The 27,858-nt window shown below is 53.6% G+C and overlaps 2 protein-coding genes and 2 pseudogenes across 13 annotated transcripts in view; 2 read left to right on the plus strand and 2 right to left on the minus strand.

Moving 5' to 3' along the window:
• Nucleotides 1-13,838, plus strand: part of Rab44 (RAB44, member RAS oncogene family) — a 34,853-nt gene extending 21,015 nt beyond the window's left edge. For 3 of the 8 annotated variants that reach the window (XM_006524594.2, XM_011246529.1, XM_006524596.4), the window contains 10 exons: nucleotides 44-190; nucleotides 673-763; nucleotides 1,125-1,220; nucleotides 2,837-3,030; nucleotides 3,973-5,408; nucleotides 9,347-9,428; nucleotides 10,105-10,219; nucleotides 10,799-10,900; nucleotides 12,206-12,282; nucleotides 13,043-13,838. In XM_006524594.2, coding sequence (XP_006524657.1) covers nucleotides 44-190; nucleotides 673-763; nucleotides 1,125-1,220; nucleotides 2,837-3,030; nucleotides 3,973-5,408; nucleotides 9,347-9,428; nucleotides 10,105-10,219; nucleotides 10,799-10,900; nucleotides 12,206-12,282; nucleotides 13,043-13,133 — 2,431 coding nt within the window. In that variant the 3' untranslated portion in view covers nucleotides 13,134-13,838. Of the gene's footprint in view, nucleotides 1-43; nucleotides 191-672; nucleotides 764-810; nucleotides 1,050-1,124; nucleotides 1,221-2,836; nucleotides 3,031-3,972; nucleotides 5,409-9,346; nucleotides 9,429-9,963; nucleotides 10,034-10,104; nucleotides 10,220-10,798; nucleotides 10,901-12,205; nucleotides 12,283-13,042 lie in introns of those variants that run through there. The other 5 variants (XM_006524598.2, NM_001364848.1, XM_006524593.2 and 2 more) reach the window with 5 other exon arrangements.
• Rpl35a-ps3 (ribosomal protein L35A, pseudogene 3) lies at nucleotides 1,795-2,223 on the minus strand (annotated as a pseudogene).
• Nucleotides 19,338-20,135, plus strand: Gm18271 (predicted gene, 18271; annotated as a pseudogene).
• The window catches only part of Cpne5 (copine V), an 81,270-nt gene continuing 74,790 nt past the window's right edge, over nucleotides 21,379-27,858 (minus strand). For 3 of the 5 annotated variants that reach the window (XM_006524251.1, XM_017317469.2, XM_017317468.2), the window contains 6 exons: nucleotides 27,111-27,292; nucleotides 26,277-26,404; nucleotides 25,968-26,070; nucleotides 25,177-25,234; nucleotides 24,810-24,883; nucleotides 22,766-24,098 (listed from right to left, as the gene is read on the minus strand). In XM_006524251.1, coding sequence (XP_006524314.1) covers nucleotides 23,880-24,098; nucleotides 24,810-24,883; nucleotides 25,177-25,234; nucleotides 25,968-26,070; nucleotides 26,277-26,404; nucleotides 27,111-27,292 — 764 coding nt within the window. In that variant the 3' untranslated portion in view covers nucleotides 22,766-23,879. Of the gene's footprint in view, nucleotides 24,099-24,809; nucleotides 24,884-25,176; nucleotides 25,235-25,967; nucleotides 26,071-26,276; nucleotides 26,405-27,110; nucleotides 27,293-27,858 lie in introns of all 5 variants that reach the window. The other 2 variants (NM_153166.2, NM_001360239.1) reach the window with 1 other exon arrangement.

Genomic DNA, 27,858 nt, shown 5'->3' on the forward strand with positions numbered 1-27,858 from the left:
TAGCCCTCTTGTATCTAATCTCCCGAGCTTTCCCCTACTCCAGGCAAGCTGAGATCTGGAAGCTGTGGAGAGAGTTGCGGCAGGAGGAGCCCCAGTTGGCAGGCAACTTGGAGGGCTTCCTGGCCAAGATGAGCAGCCGTTTGCAGGAGGCTCAGGCAGACAGGGAGGCACTGGCATGGACCCTGAGAAAGTGAGGCGGGGACGTAGCAGGTGTTTCCTGAATGCTGTGGAACCCTGTACAAAGGGGGCTTGGAGGGTCCCCTTGCTCAATACTACCTGGAAAGATCAACCAGTTTGAGCATTGCCTCTGAGGGGGACCTGGAGACTCTCTTCTGGAGTGACTGGAAACTGGGAAACAGCCAAGTTTGAGGAGAAACAAACTCCAGGGGTCTGTTTTGTGACCCTGTAACCATCACTGTCACAACCCTGTCACCAGAGCCTGAGTCATGGAGTCTAAGATGGTGACTGAGGCTTGGGGCAATGGACACCATTGACAGGGGTGGGGGTGGGGGTGGGGAGGAGGCTACCATTAGAGGTATGATCAGTGTTATAGACCCAAGGTGACAGGACAGGGGTCTGAGATTGCTGAGGGCAAGTGAGGCAGGAAGGCTCCAGGCATCAAGTTCCAGAGGACCCCAGCGGCTTTCTGGTGCCCACCTCTTGCCCCTGTAGGCGAGACTCTGACCATCTCTACAAGGTGAGACAGCTCTACGAGGAGACAGAGGAGCAGATCCGCAGGGAGAAGCAGCAGCTGCAGGCCCAGGTGAAGCCGGGGATAAATGTCTGTCTCTCTAGGCTAAGCAGTGGCTAAGCCCTAGGAAGGCAGCAGAGAGTGCTGGGAGCCACCTGCCTGCAGCTTACACTCCCCAGAGAGATGGGGTGGGCCTGCCGGGCAGGCATGTGTTCTCTGCAAGGTATCAGTGTTCCCCAGGACTGACTCCCGTGTCTTGGCTTCAGTGTCCTTGTGAGAATCTAGGCCCAAGTGGGGAATCCCCAAAGTCCTCTTTGTGGGTACCTTCCAGTCACTGAAACCCCAGGCCAGGGTGGAGGTAAGATATGTTGAACTCGCTCAGCTAAGCTGGCTCTGGAGTCTGCGGGGCAGGGCTGACCAGTTTTCTCTGCAGAGCGACTCCCGGGGCATGGCCCTCAGTGCTCACATGCAGGAGGCCCTGGAGGCCAAGGAGCAAGAGGTTCAGCGGCTAGCAGAGGGCCAGAGAGAGGTGAGTACAGACAGGCCTTCTGAGAGCCCAGACTCCAGAACCTTTTTCACTGCTCCCAGCTGGACAGGTCCCCTGAAGCCACAGGCAGCCAAGAACTCCCTAGGCTGCTGGCTGACACATCAGGGCTCTCTTCCCAGTGTCCTGGGAACACTGCCATAGGTCAGATGAGGTCTCCACAAACAACCAGACAGACCCAGGGAAATGAGTGGAGAGTTTACCGTACCCTCAGGTTTTCAGTGTCCACGAAAAGAAGGTGTCTACCTCCATGTCATTTCCCAGGCCTCCTGGGTCAAGTGAGGTTTATATGGGACATCTGGAAAAGGCAAAGGTTTGGACAGGCTGGGTATGTGGCATGCGCTGTAACCCCTGCTCTCAGAGGTGGAGGTAGAAGAGTCAGGAGTTCAAGGCTAGGCTGGGCCATCTGAGACCCAGAGGGGGCATGATGGGGAGAAAGAAAGGAAAGTTCTGGACAATAGGCTCCATTATCATCTGAGAAACCTTGGCAGGTTTTTTTGTTTGTTTGTTTAATTGTCTTTTTTATTTATTTATTTTTTTTTTTTATTTTTTTTTTTTTACAAATCTACTTTTATTTATTTACTCTCCATTAGTTTAAATCCGGGATGGGTACAGCATCACACGGATTCTGTGTCCAATGGCCTTTGCAGGAAGGTTGCTTCGGAATTTGGCACGAACCATACCGCTGTTTCCGTGGGCCCGAGTTACCTTTCCCCAGATCACTCTGGTTTTGTTTGGTTTACCTCCAGGAGTCACTGTATTGTTTTTTGCTTTATACACATAAGCACATCTCTTGCCTAAGTAGAACTCCGTTTCATCTCGGGCATAAACGCCTTCAATTTTAAGAAGAGCCGTGTGCTCTCTTTGGTTCCGGAGACCTCGCTTGTAGCCAGCAAAAATGGCCTTGCACCACAGCCTTCCAGACATACTTGCTGTTAGAAGTCCTGTTCCCAGCAGGCCTCCACAGGCGCCAAGATGGCAGAAAGAGCCTTTTTTATTTTTTTAAGATTTATTTTATATATGTAAGTACACTGTCGATGTCTTCAGACACACCAGAAGATGGCATTAGATCCCATTACAGATGGTTGTGAGCCACCACGTGGTTGCTGGGAATTGAACTCAGGACCTCTGGAAGAGTAATCACTGCTCTTAACCACTGAGCCACCTCTCCAGCCCATCCCCAACCCCCTGGCAGGTTCTTAACTCGTCAGAGCCTGCTGGGTGGTGGGTTGGCTGAGGACCCGAGGGCTACTATAGAGGCTGTGCTCTCTGCTCTGTGGGCTCTTGCTGTTGGAACCTTCTGAATTACCTTTGGGTCAGAAGCCCCTGCAGTCTAGCTGCTGCAGAGCTTGGTCCCAGGAGGGCATGGCTGAGGATCTGTTGTCCTCTGTTAGTGATATCCTTCCCAGATATCACAGGTCTCACTGTGTGGGGTATAAGGCAGCTAATTAGATGCTTGAAAAGCTACCTCCCATCCAATTGGACTGTTTAAGCTGGGTCTCCAGGACCTGGGCCATGGGGGCCAGGGGCCAGGGCATCCTTGTCTCGCCAAAGTCTTGGAGGGTTTTGGCCAATCCTCTCCTTTCTTCTGCCCTCCACAGCTGGAGGCTCAGCTCCTCCACCTCAGCAGCACACAGCAAGAGGCCAACCGGGAGAACCTGCAGCTCAGGGAGGCTGAGCGGGACCTAGCAGGGCAGCTAGAAGAGGTGCGGGGACAGCTGCAGGTGACAAGAGGACACTTGGATACTGCCAGGACTAGGGGCAAAGTGTCCTGGCAGATAGAGGAAGAGCCAAGGCAAGTAACCACCCTCTCTGGACAAGGGTAGAGAGCAGTGACTCCTCGGAGCCGGGAAAGGCTGCTCTCCACAGAGCCGGTTAGGTCTCTGTTCACACACACACACACACACACACACACACAAATGCAGGCACAGACAGACACATACATACACACAGACAGACACAGATACACACAGAGACACACACAGAGACACACATATAAACACACACAAACATACAGACACAGAAGACTCATAAATACACATAGACACACACAGATACACACATATAAACACATACACACAAACATACAGACAGACACAGACACATAGAAACATACGCATACATACATACATACAGACAAACATACACAGATACATGCACACACATAATGTCTCTCATACACAGACATACAAATAAACATACACACACATAAACAGATAGACACATACAGACACATATACATACACATATACACACATACAGACAGACACAGACACATATACACAAATGCATTCATAATATTACACACACACACACAAAGACATATACAGACACAGAAACACACACACACATAGACAAATAGGCACACACAGAGATACATATATACACATTCATACAGACACACACAGATACATATACACACACATATAGGCTTACATATAGACACAGACATGTACAGACACAGACACACAGACGCACAGACACGCACACACACAGCTGCCAATGAGTCAGGTACTTGCTCTGTTTGAAACAGCTCAGAGGCAAGAAGGCTTGCCTGGTCAGGGCAGGCTTCCTGGAGGAGACGAGGCTTCATGTGGATTTTGAGGTACAGAGTGGGATGGGGGTGCTTTCAGCTACCCTTAGAGGAAAGCTAGCCACAGGAGGAGTTATGCGACCAGGATTTGGGGGTACCACTAACCTGTACTCCCCCAACCTCTACTTTTCCTTTCCTCCCCAGTGTCCCCAGGGCAAATAAAGAGGCTCCAGACCCTCAGGCTGTCCCCACAGAGGAGGCCCCACTGCCTGAGCTGTTTGGGAATAATGACAACTGGGACCAGTTCCTCAGCAGCATTGAAGCCCATTCCCACAGAACCCTGCGGCTTTGCTGGAGCCCACCCCCAAGCCCGAGTAGCACCTCTGCCCCCCAGACTCCCCGCATTGTTAGACAGATCTCCATTTCCAAGATATCTGCTCTGCAGTTTTCTCAGGAGCCAGCCTCAGATCCAGACCCGGGTCCAAGAGGCTCCCCCGAGGTGCCTCCTGGTGGTGCCAAAGATGGAAAAGGGGTGGAGGACCCCAAGGGACAGGATGAACAGGATGTCAGCTCTAAGCAGCCTGTGGACTCCCCTGACTCAGATGCCAGACCCAAGGGCTCTTTCCTCTGGAGCCTGCCAGGAGCCCTGACCGCGGAGTCTGGGACTGTTGAAGCAGCTTTCAGAGATCAGCTTGCTTTTGAGGCTGAGCCCCCTCCTCAGGGGCTCTCTTCCTCTCCTCAGTCCCCAGCCGGGTCCAGAAAACAGACCCAGACTCCAGATCTGGGTGACAAGAGCCTTTGGTCTGGACCCGATCCAGCCAAACAGTCCTTAGAAAGAGAGGTCATGGCGGAGGACCTGAAGCTGGGTTTAGGGTCTCAGGGAGCCACAGCTCTCCCTGAGGGAGCCACAGAGCCTTCTCTGAGCCTGGAGTCTGTGGACCAAGTAGGCCCAGAGAGACCAGTGCAGGATGCAACACATCTGGCTAGGCAGGAGAGCCATGCTAAGGGATTCCAAGAAGCCCCTGGCCAAGTCCTTAGTCTGGATAGCCTGCCTACCCACCTCCCCCAGAGTCTAGAGGAGCAGCTAAGGCCCGAGGAAGGAAACTTAGGAGAAAGAGGTCAGCAGGACCCCGGATCAGAAGCCAGTGAGTCTCATGGCCTGGAAGCTAGGAGCATGGAATCACCCCAGCAAGATGACCCCCTGCCTAACACATCACAGCCTCCTGCTGAGACGGAAGTCCCTGCTCCTGGCCAGATGTCTCCTCCGAGGGGCTCTCCCATCTTGGGGGCTGGGGCTGGGCTTGCAGTGGGAACCCCAGAGACCACACACACTCTCCTTACCCTGGCTGAGTCAGAAGCCCAGCCTGGGCCCGTGTCCATGCCTGTTCAGGTGGAGAGCAAGTCAGGTGCCCCTCAGCCCACAGAGCCAGAGGCAGAAAGCAGGCCGGAGGACCCAAGAACAGACTTACAGGAGGCTGAACGGAGTTCTTCCCCTGGGGACCTCACTGCTGGCAAGCCTCAAGCTGACCCTGACTACCTCTACCATGTCGTCTTCTTGGGGGACTCCAATGTGGGCAAGACATCATTCCTACACCTGCTACATCATGACGCTTTTGCTACTGGGCTGACGGCCACTGTAGGTAAGGCCCCATGGGGAGGTAGCAATGGAGAGAAGAGGCTGAGCTGGGGCCAGCAAGCCATCCCAGGAGAAGTGGCAGGCTCTGCCTTGGCCACAGGCCTTCATGAGGCATTATTTTATATGGGCATAATCTTAGCATTTCGCTAATCGCCTCTAATTACAGGCAATTTGCTTTCCCTGCATTGATCTGGTTAGCTTATAATGCACCACAGGTGCAAAGCACCGTGCAATTTAGGTCCTGATGTTAGTAGAGTGTGAACAGGCCAGTCTCCGCCCACACAGTAGGCCGTTCCCTACAGAGCCTAGCTGGACGTGCTCACGACATGCCCCAGGTCTGCCTGCATGCCCTGGCAGGAGATCACAAGTAGGGTATCTTACATAGAATATATTCCGAGTATGGCAAGTTAGGACCCTAGGGGCGTGGGTTCAAATCCTAGCACTACCACTTACTGGGGCTATGAACTCTGTCTGCTTTGTATCACAACTCCCGGAGGCAATTGGCTTATAAAGACGGAAGGTTTAACTCTGGCTGGCTCAAGAGTTGGGAGGTCTTGGTTCATAGTCGATCCTGTTGCCTTTGGGCTGTGGCAAAGCAGTGTATTATAGTGGGAAACACATACTGGAGCCAAACTGTGCTACAGGGAAGCAAGAGAGAAAGGAGCCTCAGAGGCAAGACACTGGCTTTCCCAGCATAAAGTCCTGGGCACGGCATTATATTGCTGCCTTAGCACATAGGAGGCAGAGACGGAGGGTCACAAGTTCAAAGTCATCTTTGGTTACTTACCAAACTTGAGGTCAGCCTGGGCTACATGAGACCTTATCAAGATGGGGTGGAGTTGGGTGCGGGGATAGAGAAGGAAGAAGCTGAAGCCAGGATCCCACAGTGCACTTTGAAGGCATGTACCTAATGACCAAAGACTTTAATGCCAGCCAAGCCTCATGGGTTTGGTTTGTTGTTGTTGTTTTGACACAGGGTCTCTCTCTATAGTCCTAGACCTATATATGTAGACCAGCTTGGCCTTGAACTCAAAGATCTGCTTGCCTTTACCTTCTGAATGCCCTAACCTCTTTATTATTATCATTATCATTAATTTTTGATGTGTGGGGGTGTTTCTGATGCCCTGAGAGGCCACAGGAGGGTGTTAACAACAGTTGTGGGTGTTGGGAGCTGAGCCTGCATCTTCTGGAGGAGCAGCAACGCTCTTAGCTGCTGAACCATCTCTCTAGCCACAGGCCTTATCCCTTTAGCTCTGCTACTTCCTGATGGCACCGAGCCATAAGTCCATGGGCCTTTGCAGGTGGACAGTTCAGGTCCAGCTCTCTCTAGTTCTCACATCTTCTGACAGCAGAGAGGGGAGTAGCCCCTGCTTCCTGCAGGGGTTGCAGGTTCATGCATGTCACTTGGCATGTGTCGTACACTCAATCCATATTAGCCATCATTTTTGTATGATAAGTCAATATTTGACCATGATAGTTTAGTGGTTCCCAGAAGGGGGTCAAAGGTGGTGTGGTGTGTGTCTCTATGTCAGTTCCAGGTTCCAGGTTAATTAAGAGTCAGTGCCAAGCAGATGGCTTAATACTCCCCTGTTATTAGAGGGGACTGGGTCATGCTCTAGGGTTTCTCTGCCCTTGTGATATGGTTTGAATATGCTTGGCTTAGGGAGTGGCACTATTAGGAGTTGTGGCCCTGTTGTAGTGGGTGTGGCCTTGTTGGAGTAGGCGTGTTACTGTGGGTATGGACTATAAGACCCTCATCCTAGCTGCCTGGAAGCCAGTCTTCCACTAGCAGCCTTCAGATGAAGTAAAACTCTTAGCTTCTTCTGCACCATGCCTGCCTGGATGCTGCCACGCTACTGCCCTGATGATAATGGACTGACCCTCTGAACCTGTAAGCCAGCCCCAATGAAATGTCCTTAGAAGAGTTGCCTTGGTCATGGTGTCTCACGCAACATGTCCACAGGCCAACCTATTCTAGACAATTCCTCAAGGAGACTCCATTGCCGTATGATTCTAAATGTTATCAAGTTTATAATCAAAACTACCCACACACCTTCTTCTTATCATGTGGCAAAAAGATCTGTCAGCCTCTGTGGGAACAGAGTCTGGGGCTCGTTCTGAGACTTCCACTCAGGTGCAGGTATGATGATTGACTTTGCCAAGGGGATGGCTTTCAGGAGGAGGCATATTATTGAGAGTTTAACATAGATTTAGCTCCGGTGCTCACAGGGACGGGGTAAGAAAGACGCATACCCAAAGACGCATGCACAGAAACTCATGCACAGAGATTGGCCTGTCTTTGTACCTACCACCCTGAGGCTGGGTTCTAGCATGTTTGCGTGAGTGCACTCAGGTGTGTGTGGAGGCACATGGCTTTGGGAAAGGTCCTCCAGGCCTCTTCTGCCTCATTCACAAAGACAGAATCTCTCAGCAAATCCAGGGCTTACCAATGTCTCTTCCTTTGGAGGCTGCCACGCCCACCCAGCAATTATGCTGGCTTCTGGTTATCTGAACCCCTGTCTTCAGGCTTGCATGGCAAGTGCTGAAGCCCTGAGCTATCTCTCCAGCCCTCTGATGCTCTCTGTGTGTGTCAGTTCCACACAATTCCATAGCATAGACTCAGACAGAGCAAGCCTGCACCTGTGGCCAGCCAGGTGTCCCGCCCCCCCATCCCATCCCCTCTCAGAAAGTCAGAATTCTTGCCGAGTTCATTCGAGGCCATTGGTTGGGGACACAGATACCAGGTGTTCTGACTTCTTCATGTGTGATTCTCAATGCGGTCCCCCCTGGTGGCACAGAACTGAATCCTAGTGAGGTTTCTGGCCCTTGCTCACCACTCGCCCCACCTCAAAGGTTAGACCCCACGGGGGAAAGCCTGACCTCTCTGTGCCCTGTTCTGCCCTTGACTATTGCGGATGTGTGTGGGCCACCCCCTTGAGCCAGTAGACCAAATGTTGCATATCTGACAGTTTCTGTGGCTTTGCTGAACAGTTTTGGGGCACACTGGAGTCTCTTGAGGGTAGATGAGGGGGCGGAAATTAAGTGGGGAGGGGAATAGCAGTTGCAGGAATGGCCGAGAGCCGTTAGTGGGTGGCTCAGCCGGTGTGCAGCTGAAAGTGACAGTCTCAAGATCCTGTCGTCCTGGGCTCCTGAGAACCTCAGAAAGGGGCTGTAAAGAAAACCACTTTCTACTCAGGAGGCTCCTTGTTGCTGGGCAGGCCAGTCTCCTTGGAGACTAGGGGCCTGGATGAACCACCAGGGATAGCAGCCTGTACTTACAGGGGTCATCATTGAAATCTGTCCCCCACATTGTGGATGTCAGGAGCTGCTAGACTGCCATGGGCCCTGCAGGGAAGGGGGTACAGACAAGGACAGAGCACCCCTCCCATTCATTACTTTCTCTCTCTTTTAAAGATTTCTTATTTGCTGAGTGTCTCTGTGTTTGTACCTGGGTATGCACATCTGAGTGTAGGTGCCCGTGGAGGCTAGAGAAGGTGTTCATAGCCCAGAACTGGAGCTGCAGGTCCTGGTGAGCTATGCAATATGTGTGCTCGGGCCTGAACTCAGCTCCTCTGTAGCAGCTATAAATAGGATGATAAATGTAGCCACCTTGGTTGTGCCCAGCAGAAGCTGCAGAGCATTTAGGCACAGTTTCACTGTGGGTCTTTTAACTATCACCTTGCTGATGAGAAAGAAAGCTCAAGGCGGGGAAGTTGATTGGTCCCAGAACCCTAGAGGCCCAGGGCACATAGCATGACCCCATGGTCCTTTCTGCACCTTGGGAAGGCTGCTTGGTGTAAGGCTTGATTGTGGGGTTCTTTGGAGAGCAGAGAGGAGCCCAGCACCGTGGCTCCCATCCTTCCATGGTTGGGGGTGGGAGTGGGCACACACCTGGGGCAACTGGAGTTAGTTGTCCTGGGTTGTCTCTTCTGTGTGTCCTAGGGGTGGATTTTCGTGTCAAAAACCTGCTGGTAGACAACAAAACCTTCGCCCTGCAACTGTGGGACACAGCTGGACAAGAGAGGTATTCAGACCGTCCCCCACCAATGGTCAGGGACCTGGGCTGAGCTCAGAGTGCGGAAGAAAAGAGTGGCCCACAAACTGGGTGAGAGACGGGGGACAAGGTCTGTCCCCACTGAAGCAATAACACTGAAGGAATCAGGAAGGAGGGGCTGTGAGCTCAGGTGCCCCCTACTCTGCACAGCCCTGGGGGTGGGGGTGGGGCACTGGGTGATTTTCCCCTGACCGACCTCCTAGACTGTGGGTCTTTTGTTTGTTTGTTTTTTTGAGGCAGGGTTTCTCTGTATAGCCTTGGCTGTCCTGGAACTCACTTTGTAGACCAGGCTGGCCTCGAACTCAGAAATCCGCCTGCCTCTGCCTCCCGAGTGCTGGGATTAAAGGTGTGCACCACCACGCCCGGCTGACTGTGGGTCTTTTATGTAACACACGGACCACAGTAATAGAAACTTAAGAGGCACAGAGATTTGACCCTGAAATTCCATTTCTGAGAACTTGTTCTAGGGATAATCTCATCCATGAAGCTCACGGTTTCATTACAGACATCACAAAACATGGGAGATGCCCTAAGTGACCCCTAAATACATCAAAGACCAGCCCTAGGATACGACAGTATGTGTGTGTGGGAGGGTGCGAGTCCTTGGGCTCTGGATGCCGTGGCCTCATGCAGACCCTTCGGGCAGGTACCACAGCCTCACACGACAGCTGCTTCGCAAGGCAGAGGGGGTGGTGCTCATGTATGACGTCACCTCCCAAGAGAGCTTCACCCACGTGCGTTACTGGCTCGACTGTCTGCAGGTGGGTCTGTTCGGGACTGCAGGCTGGCCTCAGGTTTTGGAACCCAGAGGAAGCTTGGAATCCACCCATGCACATTCCTCCTTCCACCAGGGTTACAAATGCCACAGTAGTCATAGGAATGACACCACCGGTGAGCTGAGGCATGAGTGGGCAGATGGACTGCGAGCCCTGTAGCATAGAGAAACCACAAACACACCGTACAGCTCCCACTAGCAGCTTGGGTTGACTCCTCGGTGGGATTCCCATTATCGACCGATAGCTCCATCCCCCACTACCTAATCTTTTTGTGCCTGGATTCTGTAGGGGGTTGTGCTGAATTGTGGATTCAGCAATTATGGGGCTAGAGAGACAGCTCAGCCACCGAGAGCCCTTGCTGCTTTCCAGAGGGTGGGCAGAACAATCCAGAAAGGCTTCCGGGGGGAGGTGCCCGCAAGGTTAGCCATGAAAGTAGAAGTATTTTGTAAGCAGAAAGGAAAAAAAGAGAGAGTCCAGGTGAGAGGATGGAGTCTAGAAACTTCTAGAAACTTCTACCTTGGGGCTGGCTGGCATCCAGCTGACAGCACATATCCCTGTGTGCAGGATGCAGGTGTAGAGGGGGTGGCCATGGTCCTGCTGGGAAACAAGATGGACTGTGAGGAGGAGAGGCAGGTACCCACTGAAGCTGGCAGAAGGCTCGCCCAGGTGAGTACGGGGGACATCGCAGAAACCAGGTTCCCCTCACATCCCGTGCCTGCCTGTGGCAGAGGCCTGGCTGTCACAGATATGGTTGTGCTTGATCGGCCACTGCAGACCAGCTCTGTCTCAAACCCAGGCTGTGCGCTCAAACCCCGGCTGTGCGCTCAAACCCCGGCTGTGCGCTCAAACCCAGGCTGTGCGCTCAAACCCATCTTGAGTGCTGTGTGGAATTAGCAGATTCCCATGCACCCCCAGCCCACGTGAAAAACCTCTCCGAGTGAAAACAATTTTAAAAGCGTCACTGTAATCCCCAATCAAATCTTAATTTTATCTCTGGTCTCTAATTAACATACTCCCTTCTTGTTTATTCTATTTTAAGACTCAAATGTTTTTCCTTGGGAAGGCAACATCAAAAGCTTTGCTGCCAGACAGGGGTACTATTATTTATAAGTGAGATTTAACCACATTCTAGAAAAGCCAGGGAGATATATTTTTTCCAGGCCCCGCCCCTGACACAGTCCTTAGCCCCGCCCCTGACACAGTCCTTAGGATTCTTGCTAAGCTTCGTTGTTGATTCATTTCTCACGATTGTGACTCGCCATTGTGGCCCCAGGATGGCAGATTATCCCCTCTGGAACAGTAGTCTGTCCCTTTGAGAGTTCCTTCTCTGAGAATTAATCTTGCTACTAGGACTGAGGATTAAGGGTTCCTAGAAAATGCACAGTTCACTTCCCCTCGGACATCCACTCAGGCACGGGCAGCAGACTATTCATTCCTTACAGTATTATTTATAAGGGACATCAGCCGAGCTCCACAGTTACACCTCGGAGGTTTGTGTGAGAGGCATGCGATTACCACGAAGGAGCCCTGTGCTGGGGGGACAGGTGTCTTGTGGGGTCAGGAAGAGAACTCTGAGTGTCTCTATGTGGCTCCCACTGGAGCAGACGAGTGAGGGGTTTTTACTGGAAATGCTTGTGGTGAGATGCTGGTTAGAACCAGGAACCTAGATGCTTCCTTAACCGGCTCCCTAGCTTCAAGTCAGCAAAATCGCGTGACTGTAGGAAGGGAGGTGAGGCCCAGAAGTATTTTAGAAAAACATACAAACAAACCCTGCGCGTTAAGGAGAGGTCTTGTATGTTTCTCCAAACTGAGCAGTCTGTCTGTCTTCTACTCCAAGTCTGGGGGACATCTCCAGCTGTGTCCTGCGCATGTGGGGTGGGTGGTGGGCCAAGCCCCAGCCAGGGAATGAGGGTGGCAGACGAGGGCTGGCAGGGCTGGACCTGGCCTCACAGGCACTCTGTGTGTCTGCAGGAGCTGGGGGTGTCCTTCGGTGAGTGCAGCGCGGCCCTGGGTCACAATATCCTGGAGCCGATGATGAACCTGGCTCGGTGAGTGCTTCCCTATACCCAGAGTCCTCCGTGGCAGCCCTGCCCCTCTCCAGGAAGTGGTGAAGGAAGACCCTGGTTACAGACCCCATATTCTGACCCCGTGCTCCGTGCTCACAGCTGTCTCGCACCCTCTCTTTGCCTATAAGCTTCCTGCCCCAGCCTTCTAGGGACTTTCATGACTGCGTGAATAGTGGGCGCTATCTGCAAGGCCGTCCTGCCCCGTGGAGCCTTTCCTTCTGACTCTCTGCGTCTCTGTCTCCTATCTCACTGTGTGTTTCTGTCTCTCAACTCCTTACACTCGGTTGGTTCCCTACCCCCCCTCCCCACCCTCTGTCTCAGGCCTGTGTCTTTCTAGACCATTGTTTTTACGCCTCACACTCACTGGGTGCTCAGTGGCTGGCTGAGATGGGCGGCGGGAAGGGTATCAGAGTCTGCCAGCATTGCTGGCATGTGGTTAGATGTGCGGCCCCTACAAGAGATCATCTGTTGTACTTTTCCCAGCTTCCGGTTTGCTCTTGACCTTGAGTTTGGGCTTTCAAGGGAACAGAATGTCCATCCACTTGCACGCACATGTTGCTTGGCACCCAGGGGGCCAGAAAGAGTGACACAGTGACAGAAGGACACAGTATCCCAGTTGTTTTTCCACTGCCTTGAGCATAGAGGTTGGGGTGGGGGGAGCCTCACACCCCTCCACCCCCATCCCCCACCCCCAGCCCTCCATGCTGCAGAACAGGAATAACTCAGGGACATTGTCACACAGGTCACTTAAGATGCAAGAAGACCGCCTGAAAGCCTCATTGGCAGAAGTGACACACCCACAATCAACCAAGAGAGCTGGCTGCTGCCACTGATCACCAGCACGGTCCAATCCCAGACTGACTCTTCCGGTGGCTTCCATTCGGCTTCTTAGACACAGCTGGGACATAGAAACCCAGCAGGGGCCAATGTCACCTCTGCTCCACTGAGCAAACATACCAGGGGTGAACGGCAGGACAAATCTAGATTAAACTCCACACAAGCAAAGTGTCCCCAAGTCTTTCATTCACCCCAGGTGAAGAGATGGTAGGGTATTCTAGTTTCATTTCTGTGATGGTAAAGACTGATCAAGAGCAGCTCAGAGGCAGGGAAGGGCTCTTCCAGCTTATGCCAGGCCGCTGCCATCATTGTCAAGACAGGAACTGAAGCGGGAACCATGGAGGACGGCTGCTTACTGGCTCACACACTGCCTAATGCTTAGCTTTTATAGATTGTCCAGGTCTACCTGCCTAGGATTGTTACTGCCCACAGTGGATTGAATCAATCATCAAGCAAAGCAGTGCCCAGCAGACAGGCCCAGCCCAGGCGGGCTGGCGAGGACAATTCTCTATTTAAGAATTTCCTGGTTGATTCTAGATGGAGTTAGGTTGATAATAAAAAACTATCCAGGATGCAGGACACACGTGGGGGAGGGTGCTATTCTCCTTTTTGAATATTTTTGGGGTTTTGTCGGTGTCTGGGGACGTCTTGTACAACCAGGGCATGGGGTTGTGGAGAAGGAAATAAAGCTTGCAGGGAGACTCTGGTGTCAACTCTGAAGTCACACATCCCGTCAGGTCCCACCATGCCTGTGCCTGCCTTGCTTTCCCATCTCAGATTCAGATTTCCTCCTTGCTGAATTCAATCCTGAGAGTAGCATCGTTCTGACAGTCGTTATAGAGGGTTGCACCAGGCTCCTGTTCCTTGCCCTGAAGTTTGGGATGCTCAGGAGCCCCTGGGTGCCCATGATCGGCGGGGCCTGGCCTGCAGCTTGGAAACCTGGAAGGAAGCTGGTTCCGGGATCCAGGAGGTTGGGGATGGTGTCTGAGTCAGGGTGTCTCCACCCAGCTCAACAGCCATTCAGCACTGGATACAGTCCCCACAGGAACCGGGGCTGGGATGGAAGCTTTGCAGTTTTTGGAGACAGACAGCTAATGCTATCTCTGGGGTCCAGCTTGGCAGGCCTGGACACCTCATTCTCTGTGGTCCGGGAAGCAAATGAGGCTGAATCAGGGGTGGGGGTGTGTGGGGGAATCCTCAGTGTTCTGTGCAGAAAGCCAAGAGGTGTGTGTGTGTGTGTGTGTGTGTGTGTGTGTGAGGAGTCCTGGAAGAGGCAGGGGCATCGTTTCATTCCTGTTAGCCACAGTCTCTGTGCTGTAAGCCAGCACCTTCTTTTAACTGTTTAGGGAGGCCTCAGAGTCATGGAGCTGGCACACAGGATAGATGGTGATACCTGGTCAGGTTCAGAAGGTTCCGGCACCCAATGCCATCAAAGCCCTTAAATACCCATTCTACTCCAGCCTCAGGGCAATGACCCCAGTCACCAGGCTTGTTGTCTCCCTAGATCCTTCACTGGCCCTCCCTCACCTCCTTCCAGACCCTCCCCTCTCCCCAGATGGTTCCAGGCAATAGTACTCATAAGGGGAAGGGCGGGTCCTGCCATGCTAATGCTATTTCTGGGGTCCAGCTTGGCAGGCCTGAACACCTCCATTCTGTGGTCCAGGAAGCTAATGAGGCCCCTGGTAACAAGCCAAGCAGCCAGACGCTTTTGCCTAGGGGGTGAAGGACAGGAGCCTCTAGTCAGCCAGCTTAACTTCCCTTGCGGTGTGGGGTGGAGAAGAGGCACCTCTCAAACTTAACTCCGATTGCTGTGACTGGGGCCGCCATGTGCACAAGGCCCAGCTGTTGGAGAGTAAGCCCTTCTGGACGGCCAAGGGCTCGAAACTCAGCAGGCAGAGGCCTGGAACCCCGGGTGGGCAAGGGACAGCAGCAGGACTACTCAAGGTAGACTGCAGAGGGGACCGACAGGCAAGTGTTCATTTCCCAGAGTATGCCAGCCAGGGGAATCCTGGCTTGATTTGAGGCTGATTAAGAAAAAGGCTGGGGAGACCAGGCTGCTGGGGCATAGAGGGTGAACTGGGAAGGGAAGAAAGAGGGTAGATGGGAGGCTTGACTGGGGCATTAGAGAAAGGGCCTTGCAAATTCAAGGTGGGAAGGGACAAACCAAAGGCCATGTGACAGGACACATACTGAGAACTGACCTTATGTAACCCCACATACCTTAGGTCTTATCACAGTGGCCCTAGGAGATGGGCTAGGTGGATTTTATTGTCATTTCCTTTGTTAACTTGGCCTCATGTAGTCCAGGCTAGCCATGAACTTTCTATGTAGCTGAGGCTAGCCCTCAACTTCCCATCCTCCCTCCACTTCATGAGGGCTGGTATTACCTGGTTTGTGGGTCTCTGGTAACCAGGACTCGGCAAGCACCCCAAGCGTCTGAGTCACATTTACAGCTCTTGGTTTTTGTTGTTGTTGACACTGGTCCTGTTATGTAGCCCAGGCTGGCACAGACCCCACGATCCTCCTGACTCTGCTCCCCAAATGCTACCAGGAAAGGCCCGAGCTATTTGTTTTTCTCTGTGGTTCTGGGGATTAAACCAGGGGTTCCAGGTGTGCTAGGCAGGTGGTCTAACACGGAGCTATACCCTGTAGTCACCCTCTTTGGACTGAAGAAACTTTAAAAATTAACATTTATTATTTGTGTGTGTGTATGTGTGTTTTGGGGGTGTGGGTGTAGAAATCAGAGGACAACTTTCAGGAGTTGTCACGCCTTCCACCATGTGGGGCTCCAGGGTTCAAACTCAGGTCTTCAGACTTGGCTGCAAGCACCATTACTCACTGAGCCAGCTTGCCTGTTCTCCTTTTGACATTTTATTTTAGGACAAGGTTTCCCCAAGCTGCCCATACTGCCTTAGTCTGCAGCCCAGGCTTGAACTTGTGATCCCCCTGCCTCAGCCTTCTGAGTACCTGTAAGTCTGTGCTACGGGGTCTCAGAATGATGTCCCCTTCTCTTTCCCTTTCTTGTGGTGTGATGTATGCGAGTGTACGGGTGTTTGTGACCATGTCCAGGCACACAATGGCCAGAGCCAGCCATTGGGTGTCTTCTGACAATCTCTGGCTTTCTGCCCTGAATCCAAGTTGGTCACCAAACCAGAAGCTTACCGTCTCAGCTATGCCGGTTGGCCATTGGCTCTTGGATTCTACCTGTCTACCCTCCAATGCTGGGGCTGTGGGTGTAGACAGCCATAATCTGCCTTTTACCTGGGTGCGGGGGATTCCAAGTCAGGTCCTGGTGCTTGCCCAACAAAAACTCTTAACCCAGTCTTTAGCCCCCTTCCCCTCTTCTCTCCCATCCCATCCCATGCCTGGTTTATTCAGCAAAGGGCTTTGTTTGCATGTACTCAGCAAGCGCTACCAACAGAACCACACCGATGGCCCCAGAAGCAGGGGCTTGAAGCCAGGCTTCAGCATCCACAGGCTGAAGGCTGGTGATGCAGAATTTCTTAGAGGGAAGATGTGGCTTCTCAGAGCAGGCACACAAGCAAGCACCTGGCCAGGAAAGTGACTATTCCTGGAAGCCCAGTGGGAGTGGGAGACCTCTCTATAGCTGCCCTTCAGCCCTCACACACCATATGTGGCTGTGAGGCCTCAGATACTGCCATAAATACTGTGACCAAAAACAATTTGGAGGGCTGGAGAGATGGCTCAGCGGGTAAGAGCACTGACTGCTATTCCAAAGGTCCTGAGTTCAAATCCCAGCAACCACATGGTGGCTCACAACCACCCACAATGAGATCTGATGCCCTCCTCTGGTGTGTCTAAAGACAGCTACAGTGTACTTACATATAATAATAAATAAATCTTAAAAAAATATGGAAAGGAAAGGATTTGTTTTATCTTATATTTCCACCACAGAGGAAACTTAGGGCAGAAACTCAAGCAGGGCAGAAACCTGGAGGCAGGCACTGAAGCTGAGGTCATGGAGGGTGCTTGCTCCCTGTAGCTTGCCCTATTATAGCATCCAGGACAATCAGTCCAGGGGTGGCACCACCCACAGTGAGCTGGACCTTCCCACACCAATCATCAATCAAGAAAATGCCCCACGGTCTTGCCAAAAGCCAATCTGGTGAGGTATTTTCTCAATTGAGATTTCCCCTGGCAAAATGACTCTAGCTTGGGTCAAGTTGACATAAAGCAAGTCAGGACAGACACCAGACAGACAAACTCCCAGGTCAGGACCTCTGGTGGAGAGGCTTGGGGACCCTTAAGGCCTGGCAGCAAGCTGACAGGGGAACCTTGCTCCTTCGGCCCCTGTGTAGGAGGAGAGAGAGACTCTGGCTAGAACTGTAGGAGACTTGGAACAGCCTGGCTTGGCTTGCATCTGCTGACCCCAGTCCCTGAAGCATGGGGAACGCAGGGCAGGTGGTTTCCTCCCCTAGTGTGCCTGATGTGGTGTGTGGCAGACAGGTGTCAGCTCTAGGCTGCTTGTGGCATCAGAGCCCAGCCACATCCTTAGCCTGTGCACTCAGAGGGCACGAGGAAGGGACTTATTATAGTTTTGTGTCACTACCCCGCCAGAGAGCTGCCCTGGCCCAGCCGAGGGACAGTTGCTGTTGTCCCAGATCTATTTCCTCTGTCCTTACAGCTGAGGGTTCTGAGGCTAAGGAATGGTGTGTGGAACCTTTTCAAGTTCCCCAGTTTCTGAGTGGCAGAGGCAGGATAGGAACTCACACTGGGGACAGACCATCCTGTTAGACTACCATGAACTGACAGACAGACAGACAGACAGACAGCATGGCGAGGGAACTGTTGTAGGGAGACCAACAGCATGACAGGTGTTCTGAGACAGTTCATTAAGCCCACCAGGCAGATAGGTCTCATAGGAAAGCGGGGGAGGGGGGGGGGTTCGTGTAGTCAGGCTGTCTCTGGTTCCTGGATGGCAGAAAGGGTAGGAATGGGAAGGATGTGAGAAGGGAAGACAAACCCTTAGGCTCTTCAGTGGGTATGTCTTTCCCTGTAGCAGCAGGGATCCTGGAATCAACTCCCGTGGATAAAGGAAAGGAAAGCTGGATGGAGGTGCCCTCCTTTACTCTCAGCCCTCAGAAGATAGAGGCAGATGGATCTCTGAGTTTGAGGCCAGCCTGGTTTAGAGTGAGTTCTAAAATTGCCATGGCCACACAGAAAAACCTTGTCTTGAAAGAGGCGGCAGCCGTGGGGGTGGGGGGATGAAAACAGATGCAGAGACCCACAGTCTAACTAACCTTAGATAGTGCTCAGGGAATCCTGCTGAAGAGGGGAAGGAGGGGATTGTAGGAGCCAGAGGGGTCAAAGACCCCCCCATACACACACAAGAAAACCCAGAGAATCAACAAACCGGGGCTCACAGGGGCTCACGGGGGCTCACGGGGGCTCACAGGGGCTCACTGAAACTGAACCAACAATCTGGAAGCTTGCATAGGGACAGCCTCTGCGTATACGTTCTAGTGTGTAGCTTGGTGGTTTTGTGGACTCCTACCAGAGGGAACTGGGGTTCTCTCAGGCTTTTGCCTGCCTTGGGGATCCTTGTCCTCCTTCAGGGTTGTCTCGTCCAGCCTTAATATGAAGGGGAGATGCCTACTCTTACTGAAACATGATAGGCCATGTTTGGTTGATATCCCTGGGAGGCCTGCCCTTTTCTGAAGAGAAATAGAGGAGTGGCTGGGGAGGGGAGGGGTTGGGAGGAGAAGGGGGAGGGAAAACTGCAGTTGGGATGATATAACATATGAGAGAATAAATTAATTAAAAAAAAAAACTTTTTAAAGAAGAGAGTCTGCAGATGGACACACCCGAGAGGGTCTGATTTAGGATCTAGTTTAGCATCCTAGATTTGGAGCTTGGTACAAGGTCACAGGCTGGCTCTAGTCAGGATGCCTTGACAGCCACTGTGAGCCCACAGGTGGGGTGTGGCTCGATTATTCCTTGGCAAACCTAAATCATTACCCTGAAGTTCTGGGCAACCCCCTTCTCATGATTTCCAAGAGGACTTTTATAGACAATAGACTCAGAAAACAAAAACAACAACAAAAAAAACCTTTCCTTAAACTGAAACTATTTACAGGATTCACCCGTATGGAGTTGAACGTTGAACGTCACTCTCTACACGGAGCTGGCAGCCACCCAGGAGAGGTGGCTCCGCCTGGCCTTCCGCGGAGTTCTGTGGCCTCATCCTGCTTGTGGGGCTGCTGGCCAACGGGCTCCTACTGGTGTCTCCTACTGGTGGAGACACTCGAGTGTCTCCCCCGTTCTTGACGCTGACCATCAGCCTTATGGTGACCGTGATACACTCCTATCTGCTTTTCATATCCTTCCTGGTACCCGCCCTGTTGCTGAGCTTCTTGCATCGGGGCTGGTGGCTAGGCCCTGCCATCTGTACCGCCAGCCAGGCCACCAACATGACCACCATATTCTGTACTTTCTACAGCATGGTAGCCTCTGCACTCGTGCGTCACATGGCCATGGTCTGGCCCCGTGTGGCCCTCCCAGCCAGCCCACGTGCCTGCCTGCTGCTCTGTGGGGCTATGTGGGTACTGGGTCTGGTCACCTCGATGCCCAACTGGCTGTTCCAGCAGGTGACAGTATTAGAGCAGGCAGTGGGTGTCCCCAAGGCCCTGGCCTGCCTCTTGTTTCTCAGCCTACCTCAAACAACCTGCTATTTCATCCTGCTGGGAGCCCTGGCTTTTCTGCCCTGCCTGTTGGGCCTAGCCTGCTCTTTTGGCCATGTGGTCTGACACTTGGGCACATGGCCCTTGGGTCCCCCAGGTGAGAGTGTGCAGGAGCACAGGGCAAACACACAGCTCAGTCTTGTCATGCTGGGGGTCTTCATGCTGATGTGGGGACCCTGCTCAGCACTGGGCTATGTGTCTGCCATGGGCCGCCTACCAGCCACGCCACTGGCTTTTGTGGCCTTCTGCCTGTGCACCCTGCTGGCCTATTCCAATTGTGCTATCAACCCTGTTCTCTGCTTCTGCCTCTGCCGCCCTTACCAGGTGGGACTCAGGGCCATTTTTCAGAGGCCCAGAACAGCAGTCAGTGGAGCGGCGGTGGTGACAGCTCACAATTCATGAAATAACTGTGAAGCTCAGACAACTGTGGGCTCCCAACCTTATAGTTTTGTGACCTTGGGCACCCTCTCACTTCCCCGTGCTTCATCTGAAAAATGGGATGAGGCTCCCACATCTGCACAGGGTGATCCGCCATTGAATATGCAGGGGTTCAGTGAGCATGGGAGTGACAGGTGTTACCATGACGATGGCGCCATCTTACGTTTACTACTTTGGGCATTTGAAAGGAGTAGACAAAGAGGGGAATAGAAAGAAAACTACCCTGGGGTCCTTAGAGTCCTGGAGAACGCTTCATCTGCCTTGCCCGTCCCTGTCTACCTCCTTTAGCTCTGTTCCACACACCCTCAGTTCCAGACAGAAACAAAAATAAAATCCACCTGAAAGCCAGGAGTCTGTGCTTGTGAATCACTGAGCCCCGCCCTGTCTTCTGTGGGTGGTTTCTTTTTCTAAGGTGGGTGGGAAGAGCCTCTTTCAAGGCCAGCTCCTTCTCACAAGGGCCCACCTCTTTCTCTCTCCCCCACCCATCTCGGGGGTGGGGGGGCTTCCCTTATACTCTTTGGATGTGGTCTCAAATTCTATTTTTGGCCCTGGAACAAGGAAGGCTTGTACCTACTGTCATTCTCTAGACAGCTTGTTTAGCTTAGCATTACCAGTTACGCACATACAGCAAGAGCAAGACAGAGAGGGGTGGGGACAGAGAGCGGGGAGGAGAGAGAGGCTCTGACTGTGTGGTCAAAAACCTCAGGGACTATTGTGTTGAATCAAGTCAAGCTATTCTCTGCTCTATAGAACTTGCCAGAGCCTTGGGAGCCCCAGAGGCCACTAAAGCTATTCCAGAGAGACTCTGGGAAAAGCAGCTGCTTCAGACTCCATGTCAGGCAACAGTTCTGCAGTACACACCTTTGGAAAAAAACCAGCGGAGAAGCCAGTGTCACAACAAAGATATTTTTGATGGTGTGTCTGTTCCCCAACATACCTCAGGGGCAGCGGCTCGCTGTCTGGACTCCCCTGCTGGGTACCCATCTCCTCCCTATACTTTCCCATGGCGCCCAAGGAGATGGAAAATAGGCTGCTGGTTATGGGAACTTCCCTTCTCTCAAGCCACGACCCCACCCCGTTCCCACTCACGGCGTCATGGGAGTCGCAGAGCATCTGATTATAGAGACAATCGTGAGTCAGCTCTAATTTACCATGAAGTCATCAGAAGTAAACAAGCCCCGAGCTGGAGGGTAATTGGTACCGAATTCCTCTTGGGTACAGCCTCAGAATGGCTGCCTAGAGGGCTGATGGGACAGCGTGCGCAGTATGTGCTGTGCGCATGCGCGTATGTCCTTGCTCCCATGCTCCACATTGGTGAAGGCCCTGACCTGTAGAAAGGGACCACGGAAGATGCTTACCGTGTCCCTGAAGTCACATAAGTCCTGCGTGGTCCACCCACAGAGCCTGCCAATGTCACCATCTGTGCACACATGTACCCCACCTGACACTATGGTGGCCACACCCCGGGTGGGGGGTCATCCGGTATGGGCCAGAGTGTCTCTTAGTGCCACCACTCCCATCCCTTCAAGCTGGCTGGCATTGCTACTTTGTGGTGGCTGATTTAGCCCAGAGGGAGACACTGGGGACTGAGCCAAGTGCCTCTGACCTCTGCACAGGCCTGGAATGGATTCTCAGTAGATGTTTGTTGAGAGATGAAGAAACCATGATCCACGGTGATAGCGATCCATGTGTTGGGGAGGTTTGGGTCACGTGCTCGTCTCTCTTACTTCCTTAATGGCTACAACCCTCTAGAGCAAACGTCAGATGCCTTGCCATGAACCACAAGGCCCTGTGCATTTTGGCCTCCACCCTGACCCCATCGCCTGCATTCTCTTCCTTGGTTAGCTCCTATCACACCCGCGTGCTTGCCTCCCGTCAAACACACTAGGCTCCTACCTGGCACAAACTTATCCCAAACTACCAGAGTCCTCTTCACCCTGGCATCAGCATGGCTCCCTGCTCATTTCTCTTGGGCTCCCCTCAACACCCCTGCTCGTCTCAAACATCTCTCTACTGGAGTCTGCTCTCATTCTCTCCCCTTGCTCCTGCCTCTTAACACTGTCTGAAGCCAGACTATAGACCTGAGTGTGTGTGTGTGCTCACTGTCTCTCATGTTGGCGTCCAGGCTCTGGTCATGTGCCCGGCAGGTGAGTGGCTTCCGAGTTGAGCAGGAGACCTCTCAATGTCACAAGCTACTCGTGACAGCTCTAGTGAGGCTAGAGATCCACATCTAGAACATTCTAGCATACCACTGAGCCTCTGAGGACCGGGAAGGGGCTCTAGGCAACCATGCCTCCATCACAGTCCCTGATGGCTCACAGACTCTGCTTACATATGTTTGTGGGTGGTGGGTTTCAATCCTCGCCATGCACCCCCCCCCCCATGCCTCTTACAGAGTCTGACAGGAACATGGCCGGACGGAAGAACCAAGGCAGCAGAGAGATAGATGCTAGGCAAACAGCAAAGCTGTTTTCAAAGGAGAGGGGGGGTCTATCTACTAAAAGAACTGGTTTACTTCAATTTAAGGCAAGTTCCACAGAGACAGTCTCAGACAGGCACAGGACCAGACAGTCAAAACATCACTATCACCATGCGGGACAGGCAGGTGGGATGGGAGATGCCAGGTGGAGACCCCATGCGGCATAAGGGACACATGCAAGACCTGCCCCAGTGGACAAAGGACGGTGGCCATTGGGGTGACCTTAGGTGAAAAGCCCTTTGCTAACTTCCCACCGCAGGGACAGGAGCTTTGAAGGGCTGAGGCATGGGGGTGACAGGATGCGACAGGATGACCCCAGAGTCTAGCTGGCCTGGGTGTGAATGGTGGCCATGAGGAAGGTGTGGGGAGGCTGTGTGTGGAATGGATGTACCCTCAGGATGGCTCAGGAAACGCTGGACCACCTGACAAATCCTGTCATTGCGGAGGTGTGGACACTGAGGCCCAGAGAGCAGAGGGTGGGCTGGGTGGGTTCCTGCTGGATGTGGCTAGGGACAGGTTGGCATTCAGGGATCCCTGTCTCTTGTCCCCTAGCCACTGAAGGGCAGAGAGCAGGAGCAAGTTGGAGTGTGGGGGCTAACCCTGTGCCCTGCAGGTGAGTGGCCCCCAAGTTGAGCAGGAGACATCTCAGTGCTACAAGCTACCTGTGATAGCTCCAGTGACCATTCTAGAACATTCTAGCATACCACTGAGCCTTTGAGGATCAGGAAAGGGGCTCTATCTGCTCACATATGGAGTCCCTAAGAGGGTCACATGCATCCCTGGTAGTCTACCAGTCTGGGGTTCCCTGGAAACAGGACAGGGGATCTCATGGGACTGGGGACACTAGACACTAGGGTAGGAGGAGACAGGAGCTGGAAGAGGCCCAGCTGGGTTGCAAGAATAAGAAAGTCTTGGAGTTGTCCGGCATGGACTAGGGGGGTCCCCTCAGCCCCAGAATCTGTGTACCCCTTGTCTTCTATACCACAGTCCCCTGGATTTGGGTGTGAAGTGGGGTGAGGCCCTGACACCCCATTTCCCGCTGGCCCTCCAAGCAGAGTCTGGGAAACCGACCAGGAGGAGAATAGGGTGTCAGTCTACCCTCCAGGCCCTTGGTCCTCTCAGCTTCAGATATGCGTGTGCACGGGGGATCCAGGAGGTGAGTGGGCTGGGGACTGTGGGGGTGACTGAGCGGGTGCAGCAGGTGGCGGGCGTGGGCGGATGCCCTGTGCCTTCATGTAGGACACCAGTTGGTCCGGAATCTCAGCCAGAACATCCCGGGCCAGGCGGGCCATGCTCAGTACGTGGTTGCCGGTGCGGTCCACATAGTCCCTGAAGGGCACAAACTGAGAGGCAAGGAAGATGGGGTCAAGATGGGGCACGTGGGTCCCCTCCCAGAGAACCCACTCTATCCAACCCCCCCCACTTTGCGAGTTTCCCCGGGGATGGGCCATGCCTCTGTGCTGAGTCCTTCATCTGTATTCCACAGGAGGCCTAACACTGACCCAAGCCCTTCATCGGAGACTAGCAAGGAGAACAGAGGCTCAAAGGATGCTGGGAAAGGCTAACCGGATCCTGCCTCCTTGCTCCCAAGGGATGCTGGGAAAGGCTAACCGGATCATGCCCCCTTGCTCCCAAGGGATGCTGGGAAAGGCTAACCAGATCCTGCCTCCTTGCTCCCTTTTCCTTTCCCACCCCTCTCCAGGGGGACCCTCTCAGTCTCCTAGGACCCCAACACTTGTCTAAACCCACATCTAACCCAGCTTCCTCTCAATGCTGCCAACCTCTGGCTCCTTCCTGTCTCCCTCCTCCTAGGATCCAGGGTGCCACCTCCATCTATGAGGGCTCTCCATGCCACTGGAAGGCCATGTGGCACAGACTCCCTGTGCAGGGCTCTGGATTCCGTGGGAGCATCATTCAGGTTAGAAGGGACTTCCTAGAGGGCAGGGAGGGGTGGGGCTTCCTGAGAAGACTGGCCCAGGAAGGGATTCCAGTGTCTGTCCTTGAGATGCCTGTAAAGGCGCTCTGGCACTGCGGAAGGGCGGGGCCTGTTTCACCTGGACAATGTCTCGCTCAGCCAGCTTCCCCCTGGAGGAGATCCGCACGTCATCACCGTCCAGCTCCACCATGGCTGTAGAGACAAGGGATGTGTGCGTGTGATCAATCCCTCCAATCCCAGGCCAGCCCAGGGCCCTTGCCCCAACACTAGAAATGGGTGGAGACCTAGGGCCCTGCTCCTTGTCTGGGTTGAGGAGCCTGACCTCGGGATGAGGCTGAGACCTGCATGGGTACTGACACACCCTCTCAAGGCACACAAGTCTACCCAGACTGCATGCATGCCTGGGCATGAGCTCCAGCGGGTGGGGACGGGATGCCATGGGGTTCTGTAAGAGAAGGCAGCTGGGAAAGGGACTCTGGACTCACCATCGAACTCGGCCTGGCCCACGCCAACAATGATGATCGACATAGGGAGTTTGGCAGCCTGGGAAAAACAGGGGAGGGGCAAAAAGCTGTGTCAGACAGGTAGGGACTGGAGGGTGGGTCAAACAAAATAGGGCAGGGCAAAGGGATAGAGAATGAAGGTTAGGGGACCCCAAGGAACCCCAAGGGACAGGATAGGGAAAGGACACGGATCAAGAGAAGATAAATTGCTGGGGAGGTGGTGGGGGGCTGGGTCTGCCTGCCTCTGTAAAGCAACCTCCTCCCTCTGGTGCTAGGGCTCTACCATGAGGGGCTAAGGCAGCTGTGGCTAAGGCCCCTTTTCTGAGGAAACCATGGGTCAAGGTTAGGGAAGGGAGCTTTCCTCACTGAGACTCTCTGCTACATGACAGGCAAGCTGGGGCCTAGGGTGGGTGGCTGAGGGGGTCATGGGCTCCCCAGAGAGCATGGTCATCTGTGTGGCTGAGGTCTGAGCTCTCATAGGTTCAGGGCATCTCCATTCCCCAAACCCCTGTCTAATACTCTCTCCGTGTCCTGTCAGTCTCTGTGGAGTAACCAGATGACTTTATGGGGTGGCCAGTAACATTATGGGGGGCAGGAAAAGAAGCCACCCTGTGGTTCTTTAAAAGGAGCACCCCTGGGTTCTCTTAGGGGTAGGACAAGATGTTTTAGTCCCCTCAAACCATGTGTGTGTGTGTGTGTGTGTGTGTGTGTGTGTGTGTGTGTGTGTATGTGAGAGAGAGAGAGAGAGAGAGAGCGCGCCATCCTCCACTCACATTTACAATTGCCTCCTTGGTCTGTGCCATGTCCGAGATGACACCATCAGTGATGATGAGCAGCACAGAATACTGGGAGCCATCCTGCACAGCTGCGGCGTTCCTGTGGGAGTGGGGGTGGTGTGAGCACACAAAGGTGTAGCCTGGAGCCTCTGGCCCAGGCCCCCTGAACAAGGCTCCCAAACTCTCTGGTAGGACCTTAAAGGAAATCAAATGTCTGGGCCTCTTGCTGAAAGGTAAGCAGGTGGTAAGAGATGCTGTGTTTAGTTCTCCAGTGATGTTCCCCGGGGATCGCTGCCCCTGGCTTACCTGGCTACGTGAGTGACAACAGGAGCAAAGTTAGTGGGGCCGTAAAGCTGCACGGTGCGCAGGCTGCTGTGGTAGGCCTCCAGGATGCCATCGATGCCACAGCAGGAGGGGTTCTCCTGGTTGCCATTCTGGGACAGAGAGAAGGTAGCTGAGCCCAAGTAGGCAGGAGGCTCATGGAGGCAGGGTTGGGCCCAGGGATATTGGGAGCAGGCAGAGGCAGGGCTGGGCCCAGGGAGATGGGGAGGGGGCAGGTAGAGACAGGGTTGGTCCCAGGGAGATGGGGTGGGGCAGGCAGAGACAGGGCTGAACCAAGGAGGATGGGGGGGGGGTTTGGCAGAGGCAGGGCTGGGCCCAGGGAGATTGGGGGGATGGGGCAGGTAGAGACAGGTTTGGGCCCAGGGAGATTGGGGGGTGGGAAGGCAGAGGCAGGGCTGGGCCCAGGGAAATGGGGGTCCAGGTAGAGGCAGGGCATAGTTGTCTTTAGCCCAGACCCCAACTCACATAGGTGGCCAAGCCTATGAAGCTAACTATGCAAGTATTTAGGACAAGGTCAAGAACTAGAACCCCCCCTTTGCTCAGCCAGCCAGTGGTGGTGGTATGCCCTTAATTCCAGCACTTTGGAGGCAGAGGCAGGGGGATCTCTGAGTTTGAGGCCAGCCTGGTCTACAGAGTGAGTTCCAGGACAGCCAGGGCTACACAGAGAATCCCTGTCTTGAGAAACCAAAGAAAGGAAGGGAGGAAGGGAGGAAGGAAGAGAGAGAGAGAAAAAAAAAAGAAAAAGAGAAAAGACCCCCACCACACTCCCCTGCTTGTTCCCAGCCTGGGAGCTCCTACCAGGGGAAACTCATGGGACACCCTGCCGTCGGGGGGCAGCTTGGCCCCGAAGCCCAGGGCAGGGAACATCTTGTCACTGTCATAATGCTGAATGATCTCTCCGACGGCGGTCAGCGCCAGCGCGTAGGCGTTCAGCTGGTAGGGACTCATGTAGTGGAGGGACGTGGACTGTGAGGGATTCCCTGCAACACAGAACATGGGGACTTTTGCCAAACTGGATGGGGCACATCCGTGAGTCCCTCTACCTGTTTACCCTTGAACCTTCTATCACGACCTCCATTCTGTCTTGGTTCATCAGTCAAGAGTGACTGCTGGTCCCTTGGGACAGATCCACCCCCCCGCTTCCTTCTCAAAGCCAGCATCATATGGTGTACAGGACAGCCTCCTCATGGCCCCTGCCTGCCCCTGTCCTTACCTCCAGTCCACGCTACACACATGGGCCTGCCAGACCCCACTCCAAGGCCATGTCTTCTGCTCGGAGCACCCTTAGGCCTCATCTCACCCAGGACCCCCCCAGAGCCCGCCAAACTACAGGATTCTCGAGGAGTGGATCTGGCCTTCTGTTTCCTCTCACCCTCCGAGCCTTAGCTCCACAAGCACAGCCTCACTGGCCTCTCCACCCTTCCCTGCATGGCCCTGAACATTCACAATGTTCAACTCCTTGTCTCCCTTCCATGACCACTGACCCAGTGTGGCTTTCCTCTAACAGTGCCCCTCCCCAGCCCCACCCCCGCACCCCAAGTTCCCT

This window comes from Mus musculus, chromosome 17 (genome assembly GCF_000001635.26).
Source record: "Mus musculus strain C57BL/6J chromosome 17, GRCm38.p6 C57BL/6J".
Lineage (NCBI taxonomy): Eukaryota > Metazoa > Chordata > Mammalia > Rodentia > Muridae > Mus > Mus musculus.